General features: G+C 38.2%; 1 protein-coding gene across 4 annotated transcripts in view; it reads left to right on the top strand.

The window, feature by feature from the left end:
* Positions 1-17,070, top strand: part of TMPRSS15 (transmembrane serine protease 15) — a 63,073-nt gene that overhangs the window by 10,349 nt on the left and 35,654 nt on the right. Inside the window, exons 6-13 of one of the 4 annotated variants that reach the window (XM_068144453.1) lie at positions 380-421; positions 1,227-1,268; positions 1,632-1,673; positions 4,782-4,901; positions 9,165-9,273; positions 11,147-11,256; positions 13,925-14,062; positions 15,260-15,409. In XM_068144453.1, the coding sequence (XP_068000554.1) occupies positions 380-421; positions 1,227-1,268; positions 1,632-1,673; positions 4,782-4,901; positions 9,165-9,273; positions 11,147-11,256; positions 13,925-14,062; positions 15,260-15,409 (753 nt within the window). Of the gene's footprint in view, positions 1-376; positions 422-1,223; positions 1,269-1,631; positions 1,674-4,781; positions 4,902-9,164; positions 9,274-11,146; positions 11,257-13,924; positions 14,063-15,259; positions 15,410-17,070 lie in introns of all 4 variants that reach the window. The other 3 variants (XM_068144451.1, XM_068144452.1, XM_068144450.1) reach the window with 3 other exon arrangements.

Genomic DNA, 17,070 nt, shown 5'->3' with positions numbered 1-17,070 from the left:
TACTGTTCTATAAATCACAGGTGCTATGAAAATCTCCATAGGACAAAAAGTTTCAAGGCAGAGATTGCCCATTTTAAGGCATTTTATATGTAATATAATGAATAGACATTGAGGATTGAAAATAATTAATATATAGAGCTGTCCTTCTTAAAAATATCATAGAGTATAAGAAACTTCTAGGAACAGGGTGACTTGGTCAAAAAGAAGGAAAGAAGGATAGACACTATAGGTAGTGATTCAAAGGTAAAGAATCACAGCTGGCTTTGTTGGGTTTGGTTTTGGGGTTTTTTTTAACATTTTAAACTTTTTCTGAGTTGCATAAAAGGAGACACTATATGCTGTAAAAGGAGTTGATAATGAACTTGTTTTCTTCCAGTAGCTGATGAAAATCTTACTACAACAATGCCTTTAACTTCATCAGGTCAGTATCTTTCTTAAAATAGAAACCATTTTTTGTTACCAGTCTCGATGTCCTTCTTGACTGATACTAAAAGCACCACTAAGTGGAAGTGGTGTTTTAGCAATCAAAAATAAGCATTCTGTACTTGCAGAATGCTTTGCAGTTTACTGTCACCAGTACAATGTATAAATGTGTCCAGAGAAGGGCCACAAGGATGATCAGGGGGGTGGAGCACCTCTCCTATGAGGACAGACTGAAGGAGTTGGGGCTGTTCAGTCTGCAGAAGAGAAGGCTCTGAGGTGACCTAATCGTGGCCTTCCAATATCTGAAGGGGGCCTACAGGAAGGCTGGGGAAGGACTACTCAGGATCTCAGGTAGTGATAGGACTAGGGGGAATGCAATGAAGCTGGAGGTGGGGAGATTCAGGCTAGATGTGAGGAGGAGGTTCTTCACCATGAGAGTGGTGAGACTCTGGAATGGGTTGTCCAGGGAGGTGGTCGAGGCCCTGTCCCTGAGGGTGTTTAAGCCCAGGCTGGATGAGGCTCTGGCCAGCCTGATCTAGTGTGGGGTGTCCCTGCCCATGGCAGGGGGGTTGGAACTAGATGATCCTTGTGGTCCCTTCCAACCCTGAATGAAACTATGAAACTATTAAATGCGCATACATGTACACATGCCTGTAAGTAAATACACAAATACTAGATAAGTTTGAGGCTCCTCTCCTCTCACTGAGATAACTGATTTACTGAGCAATGTTATTTATAAGAAAATGTACATAGATGTTTTAGTACCAATATTAAAGTTGTTGTAACTTGTCTGGTTTCAGCAGATCCCATGAGTCAGATTACAAGCTCCCCGACACCAACTTCAGGTCAGAGTCTTTACATACCATGGGAAAACTAAATATTGCTGTTATTATTTTAATGGGGAAATAAATACAACAACAAAATCTTTTGAAGTCATTGTAAAGAGTGTGAGTAGAGCTGAAAGAATGAGATTTGAAATATACTTGGGTTCCACCTTATTGTTTTTATGTTTGTTGCAGCGTTTGACCTTTAGGATCAGCACACTCAAGCTGATGTTATGATATCATATTACTTAAACTGGTGTTTGGGGATACAGCAAAAAATGCAGCTACAGAAGCAGAGTAGCTGTTGCTTAGTTCTGCCCAAGAAACTGCATGAGTGCTCCTGGAGTGCAAGCAGAGTTCCAACTTTGTGTTGTGTTTCCCCAGGTTCAGAGCTAGTCACCACAAGCAAGCCCTCAACAACCTTAGGTAAGTAACTAAAGTATGGGGAGAAGCAAGAAGATTATATAAAACAGTTTGAGATCTCAGAATTACATACAGCCTCGTCTCACTTCATTCAGTTCTCATATTCCATTCCTGCAAATACACAGTGTGTGAACTGACCTTTCATTTTCATTTGACTAAAGAAACCTCTTCAAAGAGAAAGGACTTATAAGACAATACAAAGAGAGTATAGTAATTCACATATTGACACTCATACCAACTGCTACTTTTTGTTACTTTATTTTGGGGACTTTTTGTACACACAGAAAGCATAAAAATGTTAGCAAACTTTCACATGACTTCCAATGGACAGAAAGCCAAAGGTGTTTGAATCTTTGCAAACCTCCCCTAGCCTTATTAAATGATGAAACATATGAGATATTTATATGCCTTTTCAAATAAGTCTAGTGTATTTACTTCCGTGTTTTATTTTGAGTATAGCAATCACAGTGTAATTTAGGGTAATTTTCTATTTTAAAAAGGGGGGACTGGGAGGGAGGAGAAAGTCCAAGTTTCACTAGAACATGTTAATTTCTTTTTATCCAGTAGGTGGCAGTGCTGTTTAGTTTTATGAGTGAAGAACAAAAAGACTTAAAATAAATGAAAACATTTTCTTGCATACTGGACTTGTATTATATATTCTTCGATTATTGATTGAGCTTTTGCCCTAGGCCTATAATGCACAGTTTTGCCCCCTGCTCATCTGTGGCAATTCATTCATTGGTACTGAATCACCTCCAAAGCTTGACTGAAGCATGTTTGGTTTGCTTCAATTATCAACTGAGCACAAAATGACAACTCTTTTGTTTTCCACTGTCTGCGTTGCTGACATGAAAGTGTTTTTGTAGAGCACTTTGAAATGCTGTGACACATCCAAACCAAGTTTAGTTTTTGTTACCCTGATGCATAATAAAATGTTTGACAAGCATTTATTTAATCTGATTACAAAGCTAACAGTGTTATGTAAATGTAAATCAACTTAAAATAGTTAGAGGCTGTACGACCAGCTTTACAAATTAATGTTTATCTTTCTTGCATAAGAAATGTTTACCTTTTCCCATAAACATTTATTGAAAGAAAAGCTGAGGGAGCTGGGATTGTTTAGCCTGGAGAAGGGGAGGCTCAGGGGAGATCTTATTGCTGTCTCCACCTACCTGAAGGGTGGTTGTAGCCAGGAGGGGGTTGGTCTCTTCTCCCAGGCAGCCAGCACCAGAACAAGAGGACACAGTCTCAAGCTGCACCAGGGGAAGTTTAGGCTCAAGGTGAAGAGAAAGTTCTTCACAGAGAGAGTTGTTAGTCATTGGAATGTGCTGCCCAGGGAGGTGGTGGCGTCACCATCCCTGGAGGTGTTCAAGAAGGGATTGGATGTGGCACATGGTGCCATGGTTTAATCATGAGGTCTGTGGTGACAGGTTGGACTTGGTGATCTTTGAGGTCTCTTCCAACCTAGGTGATTCTGTGATTCTTTGGAAATATGTGAATAGTGCTAGCTGAATAGTTTCCATAGAATCCAATGTCATTTTCAAGAAATTTAAATTAGCAGTTATCCAATGCTTCTTTTAGCTGCATATTTTCATTCCCTTTAATGGAACCTACTTAAATTCTACAGATGTCCAAGACCAAACCCACCTAATATATAAAAGAGCACCTTTGCAGTGGATGCTGTAAGAAAACACTCTAAGTGAGATTCCACATTTTCAAGGATTTGCCTATGTATTATTTTATGCAGAACTTTGCTCTTAACTGAGAACTTTAATTTGCAAATCTGAAAAGAATAAGGTTTCTGATAGTCCTGGTATTTCAAAATCCAGTCTTAAAGGGTTTTGTTTTCAAGATATGCTGTTTAAAAACATAATGAAGTACAGCATTGTGTTACGTTGAGGTGAAGAAATTAGACTGTATTCAACTAAACCAAAACATTTCCAGTTATTTAGACCAAAATACAGTATTTTTCATCTTAGGCAAGCATAAGAAATTGGGAAAATGTCATTCAATATATTGTATAAAGCAGTGTATTTGAGTTGAAGGAGGAAGCAGAAATTCATGGAAATTTTATTCCAGCCCTACTTCAATCATAGACTCACAGACTCAATAAGGTTGGAAAAGACCTCAAAGATCATCAAGTCCAGCCTGTCACCACAGACCTCATGGCTAAACCATGCCACCAAGTGCCATGTCCAATCCCCCCTTGAACACCTTCAGGGATGGTGACTCCACCACCTCCCTGGGCAGCACATTCCAATGGCTAACAACTCTCTCTGTGAAGAACTTTCTCCTCACCTCGAGCCTAAACCTCCCCTGGTGCAGTTTGAGACTGTGTCCCGTTGTTCTGGTGCTGGTTGCCTGGGAGAAGAGATCAACCCCCTCCTGGCTAAAACCTTCCTTCCGGTAGTTGTAGAGAGCAATAAGGTCTCCCCTGGGCCTCCTCTTCTCCAGGATAAACAATCCCATCTCCCTCAGCCTCTCCTCATAGGGCTTGTGCTTGAGGCCTCTCCCCAGCCTCATTGTCCTTCTCTGGACACGTTCAAGAGTCTGAATGTCCTTCTTAAATTGAGGGGCCCAGAACTGGACACAGGACTCAAGGTGTGGCCTAACCAGTGCTGAGTACAGGGGCAAAATTACTTCCCTGCTCCTGCTAGCCACAGTATTTCTGATGCAGACCAGGATGCCATTGGCCTTCTTGGCCAGCTGGGCACACTGCTGGCTCGTGTTCAGCTGGCTGTCAATCAGTACCCCTAGGTCCCTTTCTGTTTGGCTGCTCTCCAGCCACTCCAACCCCAGCCTGTAGCACTGCATGGGGTAGCTTCCTTTACCTGGATTCTTTCACCATCAAGTGCTCCTTCATGATGCTGTAGGCACTTAATTACAAGTTTAGTTTAAAAAAAATGCAGCACTTCTGAGACCTTCCTACATTCTGAGCCAAATTTATTTATTTACTATGTGATATTTCATTCAAAGCTTCTAAGAATGCGGTTCTGTAGAACACAATAGAGAATGGTTTGTTGTGTGCTAAATAACCAGAAGCAAGTCAATTTCCCTTTATAGTGAAACTGTATTACTGCTGTCCTTTTATTGCTACTGTCCTTATTTCAGCTGAGTGTTTGCCACCTGCTGAACTATGTGATGATGGTGTAACCTGCCTTGGAAAATATTTATTTTGTGATGGAGTCTTGGACTGCCCGGATAGTTCCGATGAATCTCAAGAGAGATGTGGTAAGAATATGCACCCCAGTAAATCATTTATTTTCCCCAAAAAATGTACTTAAACATTTCAGTAGTTTGGTAATCAGCTTATAGGCAATCATCTACACAGTGAAGTCCAAAGAAAACTTTGTAAATGTTCTAGGAGAAGTTGGGGGAATTAGTTCCCTGCTTCTTTGGTTTGTTTGGTTTGGTTTGGTTTGGTTGTGAATATAGAATTTAGTGCTAGAAGTTGGGAAAGCGTGTTTCTTTTCTGCTGTCAGAACAGCCTTCTGACCTTTCCTGAGAATAACAGGGGAGGCAGTCTGGTCTGAACATCCAGGAACATGTATGTATCAGGCTCTGGTATAAAAAACAAAAAACAAACAACCCCCACACAAAACCAAACCAAACCAAACCCAAAACAGCCAAGTAAAAGACCAAACCATTTTAAAAGAAGAATTTCCAAGCCTGCTTCTGAAGGCTGGTGGTATGCTGGCTCCTTCTGCCAGGAGTTGAAATTTAACCCCCTGCAACATAAAAGATAAATTGCAGATCTACACATTACCTCCATTTTTCTGAGTTCAGTCAGTTCAGAAGGGAGTATTTAGATGAATTTGGGGGGGAAATAGGCATCAAAATACTGCAGTAGTATATCCACTGGAACCCATTTAAATGTCTATGTAGCATAACTGCTGCATCCAGCTAGCTCATAATGATGATGGACTCTGAGGAGGAACTTCTACAGCTGAAGAAATCTGGTCTTAAACTAGCCCCAGTTAAACCTTTGTTCTGCTGTAGGCACCATACTAAGCTCACCTTCTTGCAGTCAAAGCTATGTAGATAGACATGGTTCAGATGTGCCCTGGAGACTGTACAGAGGTTTAAGTTGTGAATTGTTCTTGGAAGAGTTTTTCACAGCTTCTTATGCACATGGCTTTTGGGTATGATTTGCATCTCTCCCTGAATCTCTACCAAATGTAAGCTGTGAATGCTCTGTCCCTTTGTTAATGAAGATACTGTTTCTTAATCAGCATTTTAACAGTCACCAAAAAAGTAAGCCCAGCTAAGCTGAAAATTTCAGGCATGTGCATACAAGTGAAAATTTTTCAGAATGCCATAAGGAAACTAGCTACAGTTACACACTTCACGGAGCTGGATGACTTAACCATGTTCCTCTTCACTGGTGCCTTGTACTTCCAAACAACTCATTCAGTTACCTTTAGTTCACCAGTTTCAGCTCGTAGCCTTCCAGAAACACAATTTTGGCTGAAGCACAAATTGCTGCTCCATGACTTTTATGTTACATCTTCAGTCTTACATTTTCCATCCAAAACCCCAGAGCTTTTTTGAATGTATATATTTAGGTTTCTTAGCAGACTTTGCAGAAACAGTGGAATGAGAATATTAAACTGTGTGCATGTTTGGGATACCTGCCATTTTTCCCACCTCTTTGATTTTTCACTTATGTCCCATCTCTAGGATAGCTTAACACTGTCCTATAAGAACTGAAACTGTCAAGCTTTTCAGAAGTGCTTCAGAGTTTCACAAGGAGATTTATAGCCAATTCATAATTTCTACCAGAAGTAGTTTATACGCAATGAAATTGTTGCCCTTTACACAACTTTGTTTGGTTTTCATCTTACTATTCCTTCTCGTACTTCTGATTTAGGAATATTTTAGTGGGTTTAAAATATAGGGTAGGAGGGTTAATTTTAATAGTTCCTTCCTGCATTAGAGAGAATTCAGTAAAATCTCAAATTCTCAGCAGAGATTTAGGCAACTGAACACTATTTTTAAACTTTATTGATTAAAATTAACTTGAAAGGTTTTTCCTGGCTCTGCAATGCAGTGCAGTAACAAAAGGCATTGCAGTTAGCAATTTCAATGAAAGGGTCTCTAGAGAAATGTGAAAGTCTGAGCAGCATCTATTAATAATGGCTGGCATTGCTGAAAAGCAGCCATGTACCACATAAGTGTAAGGAAAAGGAGACTGGAGGCTGATCCCAGGAGGTATTTCTCTCTGCAGACTCCCTTTGCAGTTATTTTATGTCTAGGCTAACACTTTGTGATTGCCTACCTCACAGAATCACTACAGTATTGAGAGAGATTAATCATATACAAACCAGTAACTTACTGTCCTTAATCAGATGTAAGCAAGTAATGTACTGCCCTTGGCAGGGAAACGTTCTGTCACTTGAAATATGTGAGCTTGATCTGACCAGTTTGGGGAGCTTCTTCCTGAAATTCAATGATTGTAGGATTAAACCCTACTAATGTGCCCTGTATGCAGCAAAAATAAATAGAAGCAGACAGCAACATTCATGTTGGGGAAGCAGTGAAAGTAGTTCCCACAAAAGATGTCTCCTGTAGCATAAGGCAAACGGAGGTTTTTCTGAGGGCTCCAAGAGAAGGCAGCAATGTAATGAGCTTGCCCATTTTGATCATCCTCCCTTCAATAAGGGGTGCTTAGAGATGACCTCCAGAATGAACTAAAATCTTTCTGTCCTGTTTAATTACCTACTGTCTGTGAAGAAACATAAAAGGAAACAAGATCACAAATGAGTCATTGACAAAAGCAAACTTTTCTCATTCATTTCATTAGACCAATATGTTATATCTCTTTATTACTGACAGTGTTATAAACTCTTCTTTAGGTCATGATGTGTCTTGCTAATCACCTGTTAACAGTGCCACTCTTTTACACACTACATTAATAATACTGTAGGCACTTCTCACAATGATCCTATTCTCAGTGGGAATGGTTGTAAATATTAGGCCATTGGAAAGCCCCTTGCAACTTAAAACATTCTATGATTCTACACATTTCTATGACTGTAAACATGAATTAAAATGGAGAGGAAAAGTACTTTTATACTAATACCTAGCTCTAAAGTGTAGCTTATTCTGATAGAAAGGTTAAATAAAACAGTAAGTTCCTTTCAGGACCGTTTTCCTCTATATCTTATTAAATATAGTTTTTTTCCCCTCAAAGGCTATGAAGATTACAAAAGGGAACATGTTTCTGTTCCAGCTGATACATTACACTTATGATCACTAGTGAAATTCATTCTGTACAGCCTTTATCCACAGGGCATGCCTGAGCCTGACTGAAACAAAGCTTAGTTTTTATGTTGCCATTGCTACAGTGGTAGTCAGAACGAATTTTACACTTATACAATGAACAGACAAGGAACTGCAATTTATCATTTTATATGTCTTTTCCCAGAGGTAATATGATCAATAAAATTTCCATGTAATTTTCAATATGATTGATTGATTATTCATAATTTTGAGTGCAGTTATGCATATACTTAGATTTCGGATGTTAATGAAAAGCTCTATTTCTGACTATCTGCCTCAAATTGATGAACTTATCCTTACCTCTCCAGATAATCTTGCATAATTTTTATCCCTATTTGAAATCTCTATGATTCTTCCTCAAAAAAAAAAAATAAAATAAAATGAGGAGAAATCATTATCAGATTCCGAAGATAATGCTCAAGAGATGCAGCCAAAGCTTCAACAGTGCTTCAGTGTCTGCTGAAATCATGTAACTCTACATGAATTAACATTTCCAATCTTCCTGGGGATTAAAATTTATTTTTCTTTAAAACAACTAATTTTTAAACTGAAAAACATGCATAGAATAGAACAGTAGCACCAAGGGGTGGGGGGGGGAAATATATGATGATGGATGATGTTTCCCTCAGATGAATGAATTTGATTGCTGGCAGGAAATGGGTTATCCAATCATCTCTTTTGAGTGTTTAGAAGTAGGTAAGACAAGAAACCAGGAGGGTCGTAAAAGAAGAGATAGTGATCGTCAATCTTATCCCATCTTGGTTTTATTCACATGGTACCAGGTTGTTTCTGGTAGCACAAACAGTTTCCTGATTCAAAGTAGCTGTAGATAAGATCTGTAAAGGCCAGGTTCTGTCTCCTTACAGATCTGTAAAATAAAGTAAGAGCAAGCAAGTTGGATTAGTTGAATCCAGCTGTAGATTTCAATTATTTAGATTGGTTTAGACTAGTTTGAATTAGTTGGATTGTCTCTAACTTAAAAGCTTTTCCTCTCTACTGCTTTTCTTCTTATAGTACTTTAAGGTCAAATACTCATAGGAATTAGAAGTGGGAGTAAGTTGGTAAAGTGTTTTATTTTGTTTTCCCACTCTTGCTTACAAAGCATTTCCAAGCTAACTCATGCAAGCTAATATCTAAAATTGCCCTCATTTTGGCTCCAATTCTGTTTTTCACATGGCATTTTGACAAATGTTCTTCATTATATCTTTACAGATACAGTTTGTGATGGAAAATTTATGTTGACTGATTCCTCTGGGTTTTTTCATTCTATGAATTATCCAAAACCATATAATGCAAACATCATTTGCCAATGGATTATACTGTAAGCCATTTCCCAATGATTTTCTCTCCTTTGTTTTTCTTTTAGTTATTATTATTATTATTATGAGGTGATATTGTTTCATGCACATCAGCCTTATAAGATTTAGGGTTTTTTTCTTCCCAAATAGCCTAGCCTGGAAAATATGTCAGACAATTTTCTCCATTGTATTTACATAACTTTCTTTTTAAACTTGAATATCTCAAGCTCCTAACTATGGCAATAATTTTCCCACATGAAAAGAAAATTCTTAGCTATGATTTTGAGAAATCTTGTTTATTTCATCCAGGCACAAGAACATACTTACAAACTCACAATAAATTGCATACCTCAAAATAATTACAAAGATATTTATTTCAAAGTGTTATAGTAAATACTAGTCTTTAGGTAATAGCTTTATTGATAGAGCTGTTACTAACACTTGCAAGAGCTCCCTTGCCATGGGAACACATTTCATCTGGGAGTTAATGGCACCTCTACTGCTAACTCATTTAGGAATATGTTTTAAGAGCACACGAGTATCATTTGACATAATAGCACCAAAATGCTTTTTAAGCTCTACACACAAGAAGTGGAAGTTGTTTAATCAGGGATACATACCTACAGGGAGGGACAGTTACTTGACTTTGACGCTCTAAGTGCACTTCATAGGCCAGCAAGAAGAAAACAGCCATATGTGATAAATCTCATTCTAATACACACATTTGAAATAAATTAGATCATTGCAGATTGGAAGCTCCTAAGAAACTCTACAGTGACTGCCAGCTCAGAAACTACTGCTTTGAAAGGCAGAAGTTCTTACTATGGCTTTGTAATAATGGCTGTTCTTTGAGAAAATGCCTTTAAAATTGGATAAGGTTTGGACTTCTTATTCCCAAAGCTTCTTTGAAGGTGCTATCCTTTAAGTTTGTTGGACTTTTGTCTTCACCCTGATACTTAAGAGTCACGATTTTCCTTCTGTCTAGTGCATTTGTTTTTTCTCATCTTCAGCAATATTAACTTGGTTTTAAAATGTAGGTGTGTCACAGAAAAAGACTGTATCCTTCAGAATATTAGCCTGGATAACAGAATTGTTTCTATGAGGGAATATTTTGAGTTTTCTTGTAACCAATGTAAGACATTTTCTCTTCTTATTGTTATTATCCCTATAAAAATATGTTAAAAGTCACCTTATAATACATCCAAGATTTGATTTCTCAACTGCCTTTGTCTAGAGAGATTTCCCCATTACCTTCAGGAAAAGCTTTTACATTTTCACCCCATTTAACTCCTTCCCAAAAGAAGATACAGTTTCCTCTCCCTGTGCAAGAACAAAGAGTATACTCAACATCTCCCTGAAAGGAAATGCAAATGAAAATATTCAAAGATTTACTTCATGCTTCTCTACTAATTGGTACTGATAAGCACCAGCAAATTGCTTCTAAAAAGCTACCTTCGTTGTGTCTCTCAATGCCAGGAAACAACAAATGGTGGTAGAGGAGGCTAAGTTAATCGTGATAGTGGAGTTTTAGAATGTAGAGTACCATATATGTTTAGTAGAAAGGCAATGGGAGAAGTACCTAAATATAGATTGCTATTCAGCTGAATATCACACTGTAGTGTTTAGACAGTTTAATTCATAAAATACACCTAATTTCAGTGACTAAATCACCACTTGTACTGTCACAAAAGAGTTTTGCCCTATTCCTTTGCTAATTTCACAAACTAAAAGTTAACCAAATAGGTCATCTTGATCAAGAATCTTGATTAATGTGCTTGTATTGTTTCTGAATTTAACACCATTCAAGCATGCAATGGATTTACTACTAAAAAAAAGACATAAATTAGTAGAACATAACTTTCAGCTGTAAGACTTCTTTTTCTTGTGTTATCTTAGAGTGCCTCAAGGGTTATCCATTAAACTGAACTTCACTTCTTTCGAAACACAACAATTTCAGGACACCTTAAACATTTTTGAAGGTATAGGACAAAACAAGATTTTAAGAGGTAAGATTATTTTCCAGTTAACATTACTTCTCCTTTGATAAAATTTCAGTGCTAAAATAAGTGTTTTAAAGTGGAAAAAAAAATAATTGCATGTGTATGCTTCAGTGGAAGAATGCATGTGTGTACAATTAACCTGACAGACAAGTGATCTAAACAGAAACTATTGGGCAAAGTGCTATGATACTCCTTGAAATTCATTACAAGCATGGCATTGCTTTCCTCATCAGGAGAAGTGTGGCTAGCAGGTCGAGGGAGGTGATCCTCCCCCTCTACTCAGCCCTGGTGAGACCCCACCTGGAGTACTGTGTCCAGTTCTGGAGCCCCTATTACAAGAGGGATGTGGAGGTGCTGGAACGTGTCCAGAGAAGGGCCACAAGGATGATCAGAGGGCTGAAGCACCTCTCCTATGAGGACAGACTGAAGGAGTTGGGGCTGTTCAGTCTGCAGAAGAGAAGGCTCTGAGGAGACCTAATTGTGGCCTTCCAGTATCTGAAGGGGGCCTACAGGAAGGCTGGGGAAGGACTTCTCAGGATGTCAGGCAGTGATAGGACTAGGGGGAATGGAATGAAGCTGGAGGTGGGGAGATTCAGGCTAGATGTGAGGAGGAGGTTCTTCACCATGAGAGTGGTGAAACTCTGGAATGGGTTGTCCAGGGAGGTGGTCGAGGCCCCGTCCCTGAGGGTGTTTAAGAGCAGGCTGGATGAGGCTCTGTCCAGCCTGATCTAGTGTGGGGTGTCCCTGCCCATGGCAGGGGGGTTGGAAGTAGATGATCCTTGTGGTCCCTTCCAACCCTGAATGAAACTATGAAACTATGAAACTATACCTTGAAATACTGATGATACCTTACATCTGTTTCTATATGCTATTCTGGAAAAACTGGGAGTCACAAGCCTCAGTCTGTCCAGCTAAATTCCATCAGAAGTGAAATATCTGTAATTGAAGATAAATACATATAAAAAAGTCAGTAAAATATATTATTAATTATCCTTATTTTTGGAAACAAGGAGAGAATAGGAATGAGAAATAGTGAAAGACATTAAGTTTAGGAAATGGAGGAATTATTTCCTTTTCAGTACTGAAGGACTGAGAGAGGACACAGTCTCAGGCTGCACCAGGGGAGGTTTAGGTTGGATGTTAGGAAGAAGTTCTATACAGAGAGAGTGATTGCCCATTGGAATGGGCTGCCTGGGGAGGTGGTGGAGTCACCATCATTGGAGGTGTTCAGGAGGAGACTTGATGGGGTGCTTGGTGCCATGGGTTAGTTGTTTAGGTGGGTTGGATTGGTTGATGGGTTGGACGCGATGATCTTGAAGGTCTCTTCCAACCTGGTTTATTCTATGTAATTCTATGTAATTCTACTGCTTTGAATTTGTCCCTTGCTTTGGAATTGCAATTTAGATGTAAGAGATTGCTTCCATAACATTCTCTGCAGCAATCATTAACTTGCATGGGTTTAAAGACCACTATGGGCATGACCTAGGATGACATAAAGACATAAAGATAATGTTGAAGACTGTCCTTCAGTGGACTGCCTAAAGCTTTGTTGTTTGAGAGGCTGCAAATGTAGAGGAAAGGACCACAAGACATTGCCAAATTAAGACTCTCCACTCTAGTAAGTACAAGAATTTGAGAAGGAGGAAGGAAAATAATGAGCATATATGTGTGAAAGGGGATGCTCCTTTTCTTTCTTTAATAATGTGGCACTATTTTTTATATATATATATATATATATAATATTACTAGTAAATAACTCCTCATCAGAAAAATAAGTCTCTCTGTCTCTGTAAAATTGGGCTAGCACTTCAGAAGATAAAAAGTGAAGGCAAAAACTCTCACAGAACATTGAGAAATTCAGGATTTCCTTTGTCCTGAATATAGTTACTAGGCTAACCATTATTGCCCTGCATTATATCAGCTTTAGAGGGAGAAACAGCCATGTTACTGTATGATAGTTTGTATCAATCCTTTCATTTCACACATATGATGTTTAAATGAGTGAATTTAAATTAATTTAGAATTTGAAGTCGACTTTGAGATACAGTTTACCATAGAATCTCAGAACTGCCCAGGTTGGAAGGGCACTTGAAACATCTTCTGGTCCAACCTTTCACAGAAAAGGGAGCCTGCATGAGATTATCTAGCACCCTGCCTGGTCACTTCTTGGACCATTGTGATTTCTCCTGCACTAAATGCCTTCATTCATATATCAGAAAATTGATTTCCCATGTAATTCACATTTTTCCTTGCTCTTTGAGTATCTGTAAGTGTATGTGCTAATTTTAGAACTTTGAGAGTAAATATACATAATAAAAATACACAATTAGTGCTAGGATTCTGGAGTTTCAGAGTGCATATCCACTAATTTTGACAACACTTACAGCATAACAGGCATAGAGATTATACTGCTGAATTTGTCTACATTTCTCCACTAGCTACTATCCATATTGATATATATAAGAAATGGAATATGCAGAATGGGATATGGCAGCCAAACAGACAAATGTCTTTAGGGTTTTTAAGCTATTGTTCGTAGGATCACAGTACAAGAGGGAAAGTATTCTTCAAGATTTGAAAAGCTAATCCACTGTATACTTATGACAGCACTGGGGATTTTAATGCACATGGGGTTGTGTTAACTGTGACTATATTATTCTTTATTTCTTCTCAGCTTCTCTGTCAGGGACTGATTCTCAGACAATTTACATTTTTTCTCATGAGGCTACAGCAGAGTTTACATCAGATTATGCTGAAAATTACAATGGCTTTAATGCAACGTACACAGCATTTAATGCAAGTGAACTACAGGGTAAGTGTTGGGGTGTTTGTGTCTGTGTGTGTTATTCTGTAAGTTTGGTGGAACTGTATCTTCAGTTTGACAACCTGCAGACCAAAAGAGAATCAGTATTTTATAACCTCAGTCTACTAACTGTATCCACTTTAAGAAATTTCACACTATCTTAAAGATTCAATCATTGATTTCAAGAACACTCTCCACAGGTATACAGGTCTGTGTCTAGCAGTAGGGTGATGTCTTACAAACTTAGTCTGTTTAAATAAGAGTAAATCTCTGGCTATGTCTTCATCAAATTCCTTTCAGCCAATTTGTTCACTAATGAACACTGCTGAATCAATGACACTAAGCATTATTCTGTGGTCACCTGACAGTACCTGATGTCCAGAGTTTCTGGACATTTCCACAAGTAGTGGTCCTAAATAGTAAAATTAGTATGCAGGAAAATGCTTGTTTAAACAAATAGGCATGGGGAAAAGTCCAAATACAGTAAATCAAAAGTGACAACAAAATGCAGCAATATGATTCATGCATTGGTATTCTCTAGTAGTTGGGGGAAAAGCTTCTTCAGCTGCTTAATTTTGAGCATGATGTTTACTGGGGTTGTGACTGGAAAGGGATGTGCTACAGGCAGCATCCAGAGTACTAGAAAACTCTTGTCATGTGGAAGCCTTTGCTAGGGGCTAACCTGAACTTCAAGGCACTATGCAAAGACACTACGCAAAATTTCATGGGAGGAAAGGTGATGAGGATATTGCAGCAAATAAATGTGAGCAAAGAAGGTGCAAAGGAGAAGGTTAAAGAAAGGGAAATCCGTGGTGTGTGGAGCGCAACACTTAACCTTCGGAACATTCAGTTCTACTGGTAAGCCCTTTCAACTGGAGCAAACCAGGCCTTGGCGAAGAAAGGAGGACAAGAACATGGTTAACTCAGAGTTATCTGTGCAAGGGGTCCTCTCTCATTCTGCCACCACATGACTGTTGAAGAACCAAAAAAGCAGATTAGTGCATGAGTGCAAGAGCATCTGGAGCTACCTACAGCAGTAGTGTTTTGTTAACAAATATAAACAAAACATCTATTTGATTAATTATTTTGTATTGCATAGAAGAGGGAATTGAGTCAACACAGGCTCCAGTTCTCAAACATTTACACGGTTTGTCACTCCTTCTTATGTCTCTGTCATTTTTACTTACTAGAGGTTCTTATTCACAGATTATGAGAAAGTCAATTGCACATTTGAAGATGGCTTTTGTTACTGGATACAAGATTTAGATGATGATTCAGATTGGGAGAGAATTCAGGGTCCTACCTTTCCCTTACTGAGTGGTCCTGAATTTGATCATACGTTTGGTAACATATCAGGTAAGGGCAAACACAAGCTGCTTGCAGATTAAAGGCAAAGGTCAATTTAGCTTGTATTATACCACGGTACAATGGTACAGCAGTGGCATAATTGAGATGTAATTTTATTCTGTCTTAAAAAATGAGTCAGGCCTGCCAGACAAAATATTTGATGCTACTGATTGCCATCCTCTGGAAGTACAATAAAACAAGAAATGAAGGGATATATAAAGTGATTAAAGTATTGAAAGTATTCAAAGTATTGAAAAGTTTCAGTACTATTAATATGCCAAAGTGCTTTCTCTAAGAAATTAACTTCTATTAAGTAATTATAGGTCAAATAATTGCATGTTTACCTTAAGGTAATAAACAAGTATAATATAGTTACATTTTAGAGAAATCACTTCTATTTCCTCCCTGTCTACTGTCAGCATTCTGGTTGCCGTGGAATAATTTTGCTTTGTCCTGTGCACCAGGCACACTAGTGTGCACAAAGCACAGAAACACTCCAGCAACTGCTGTGCCAAAACAGCTTATTTAGAGGGGTAGTCCTATCAAATGTGTGCTTTAATTGATGAGACAATACCAACAAAAATTCAGCTTTAGAATGTGTATCTGAATGTTTATCCCAGAATCATACTCCAAAAGTGTTTTTCTGCTTCTGCAGGAAAGCCAAACAATCTTCTCCTCAGCCGAGTCGTCAGTCTAGCTAAAACTAATTAACATAATTTGTATTTTGCTGTGGTTGTATGTATTCTATACAAGACTTAATGAGTGACAGATAACAGGAAAAATTGCAAATTATTCTGGAAGAAATCGCTCCTAGGAAAAGAAAAATATTATTCAGCATATTATTTGATATAAATTATTCATTTCTGTCTGAGTAAATGCACATTTCCTAAACAATCTTCAGAAAACTGTTTTATCTTCCCACTTGACTCCTGGAATACGAATCAGATTAAAGAATGTAAAATATGTTTAACAGCACATTTGAAAATTATTTCTAGCTCTCTAATTTATTTTCAGTGCTCTCTGCTTCATTGTGCTAGATCTAAGCTGACATGTGTAATATTGTTATATGTAATGTTGGTATTGAATATTCAGATTTATACAGCCTGTGTTTGAGGTAAAAATGTGAGCTGCATCGTTAATATCTAGCTATTGTATATATTTGGTGAGACACACTGGTTTTGTTTTGATAGAATAGAATAGAATAGAATAGAATAGAATAGAATAGAATAGAATAGAATAGAATAGAATAGAATAGAATAGAATAGAATAGACCTGGTTGGAAAAGACCTTTGAGATCATCCAGTCCAACCTATCGTCCAGCACTATCTAATCAACTAAACCATGGCACCAAGCACCCCATCCAGTCTCTTCCTAAACACCTCCAGTGATGCCGACTCCACCACCTCCCTGGACAGCCCATTCCAATGGTCAATCACTCTCCCTGCCTTCACTAAATAAAAAACAGCTCTCCCACTGACTTTAAAGTACTGGTTTCACTTCATGTCTAGTTCTGGAGAGTGTCTGACAAGCTTAAAAGCTCACTTTAATATGTCATTTGTTGATGAATATAACTTGGGATAATCATTCACATTTATTGTGTCAGGAATCATCCAAGTCATGTAACACTATCTGCATTTGATATTATTGATATTATTTTTTACACCAACAAA

Source organism: Melanerpes formicivorus, unplaced genomic scaffold, assembly GCF_026170545.1.
Source record: "Melanerpes formicivorus ecotype bairdi unplaced genomic scaffold, bMelFor1.0.p_v2 SCAF_11, whole genome shotgun sequence".
Classification (NCBI taxonomy): Eukaryota; Metazoa; Chordata; class Aves; order Piciformes; family Picidae; genus Melanerpes; species Melanerpes formicivorus.
Note: the sequence above shows the minus strand (reverse complement) of the source record. Positions and strands in the feature narration are given on the sequence as shown.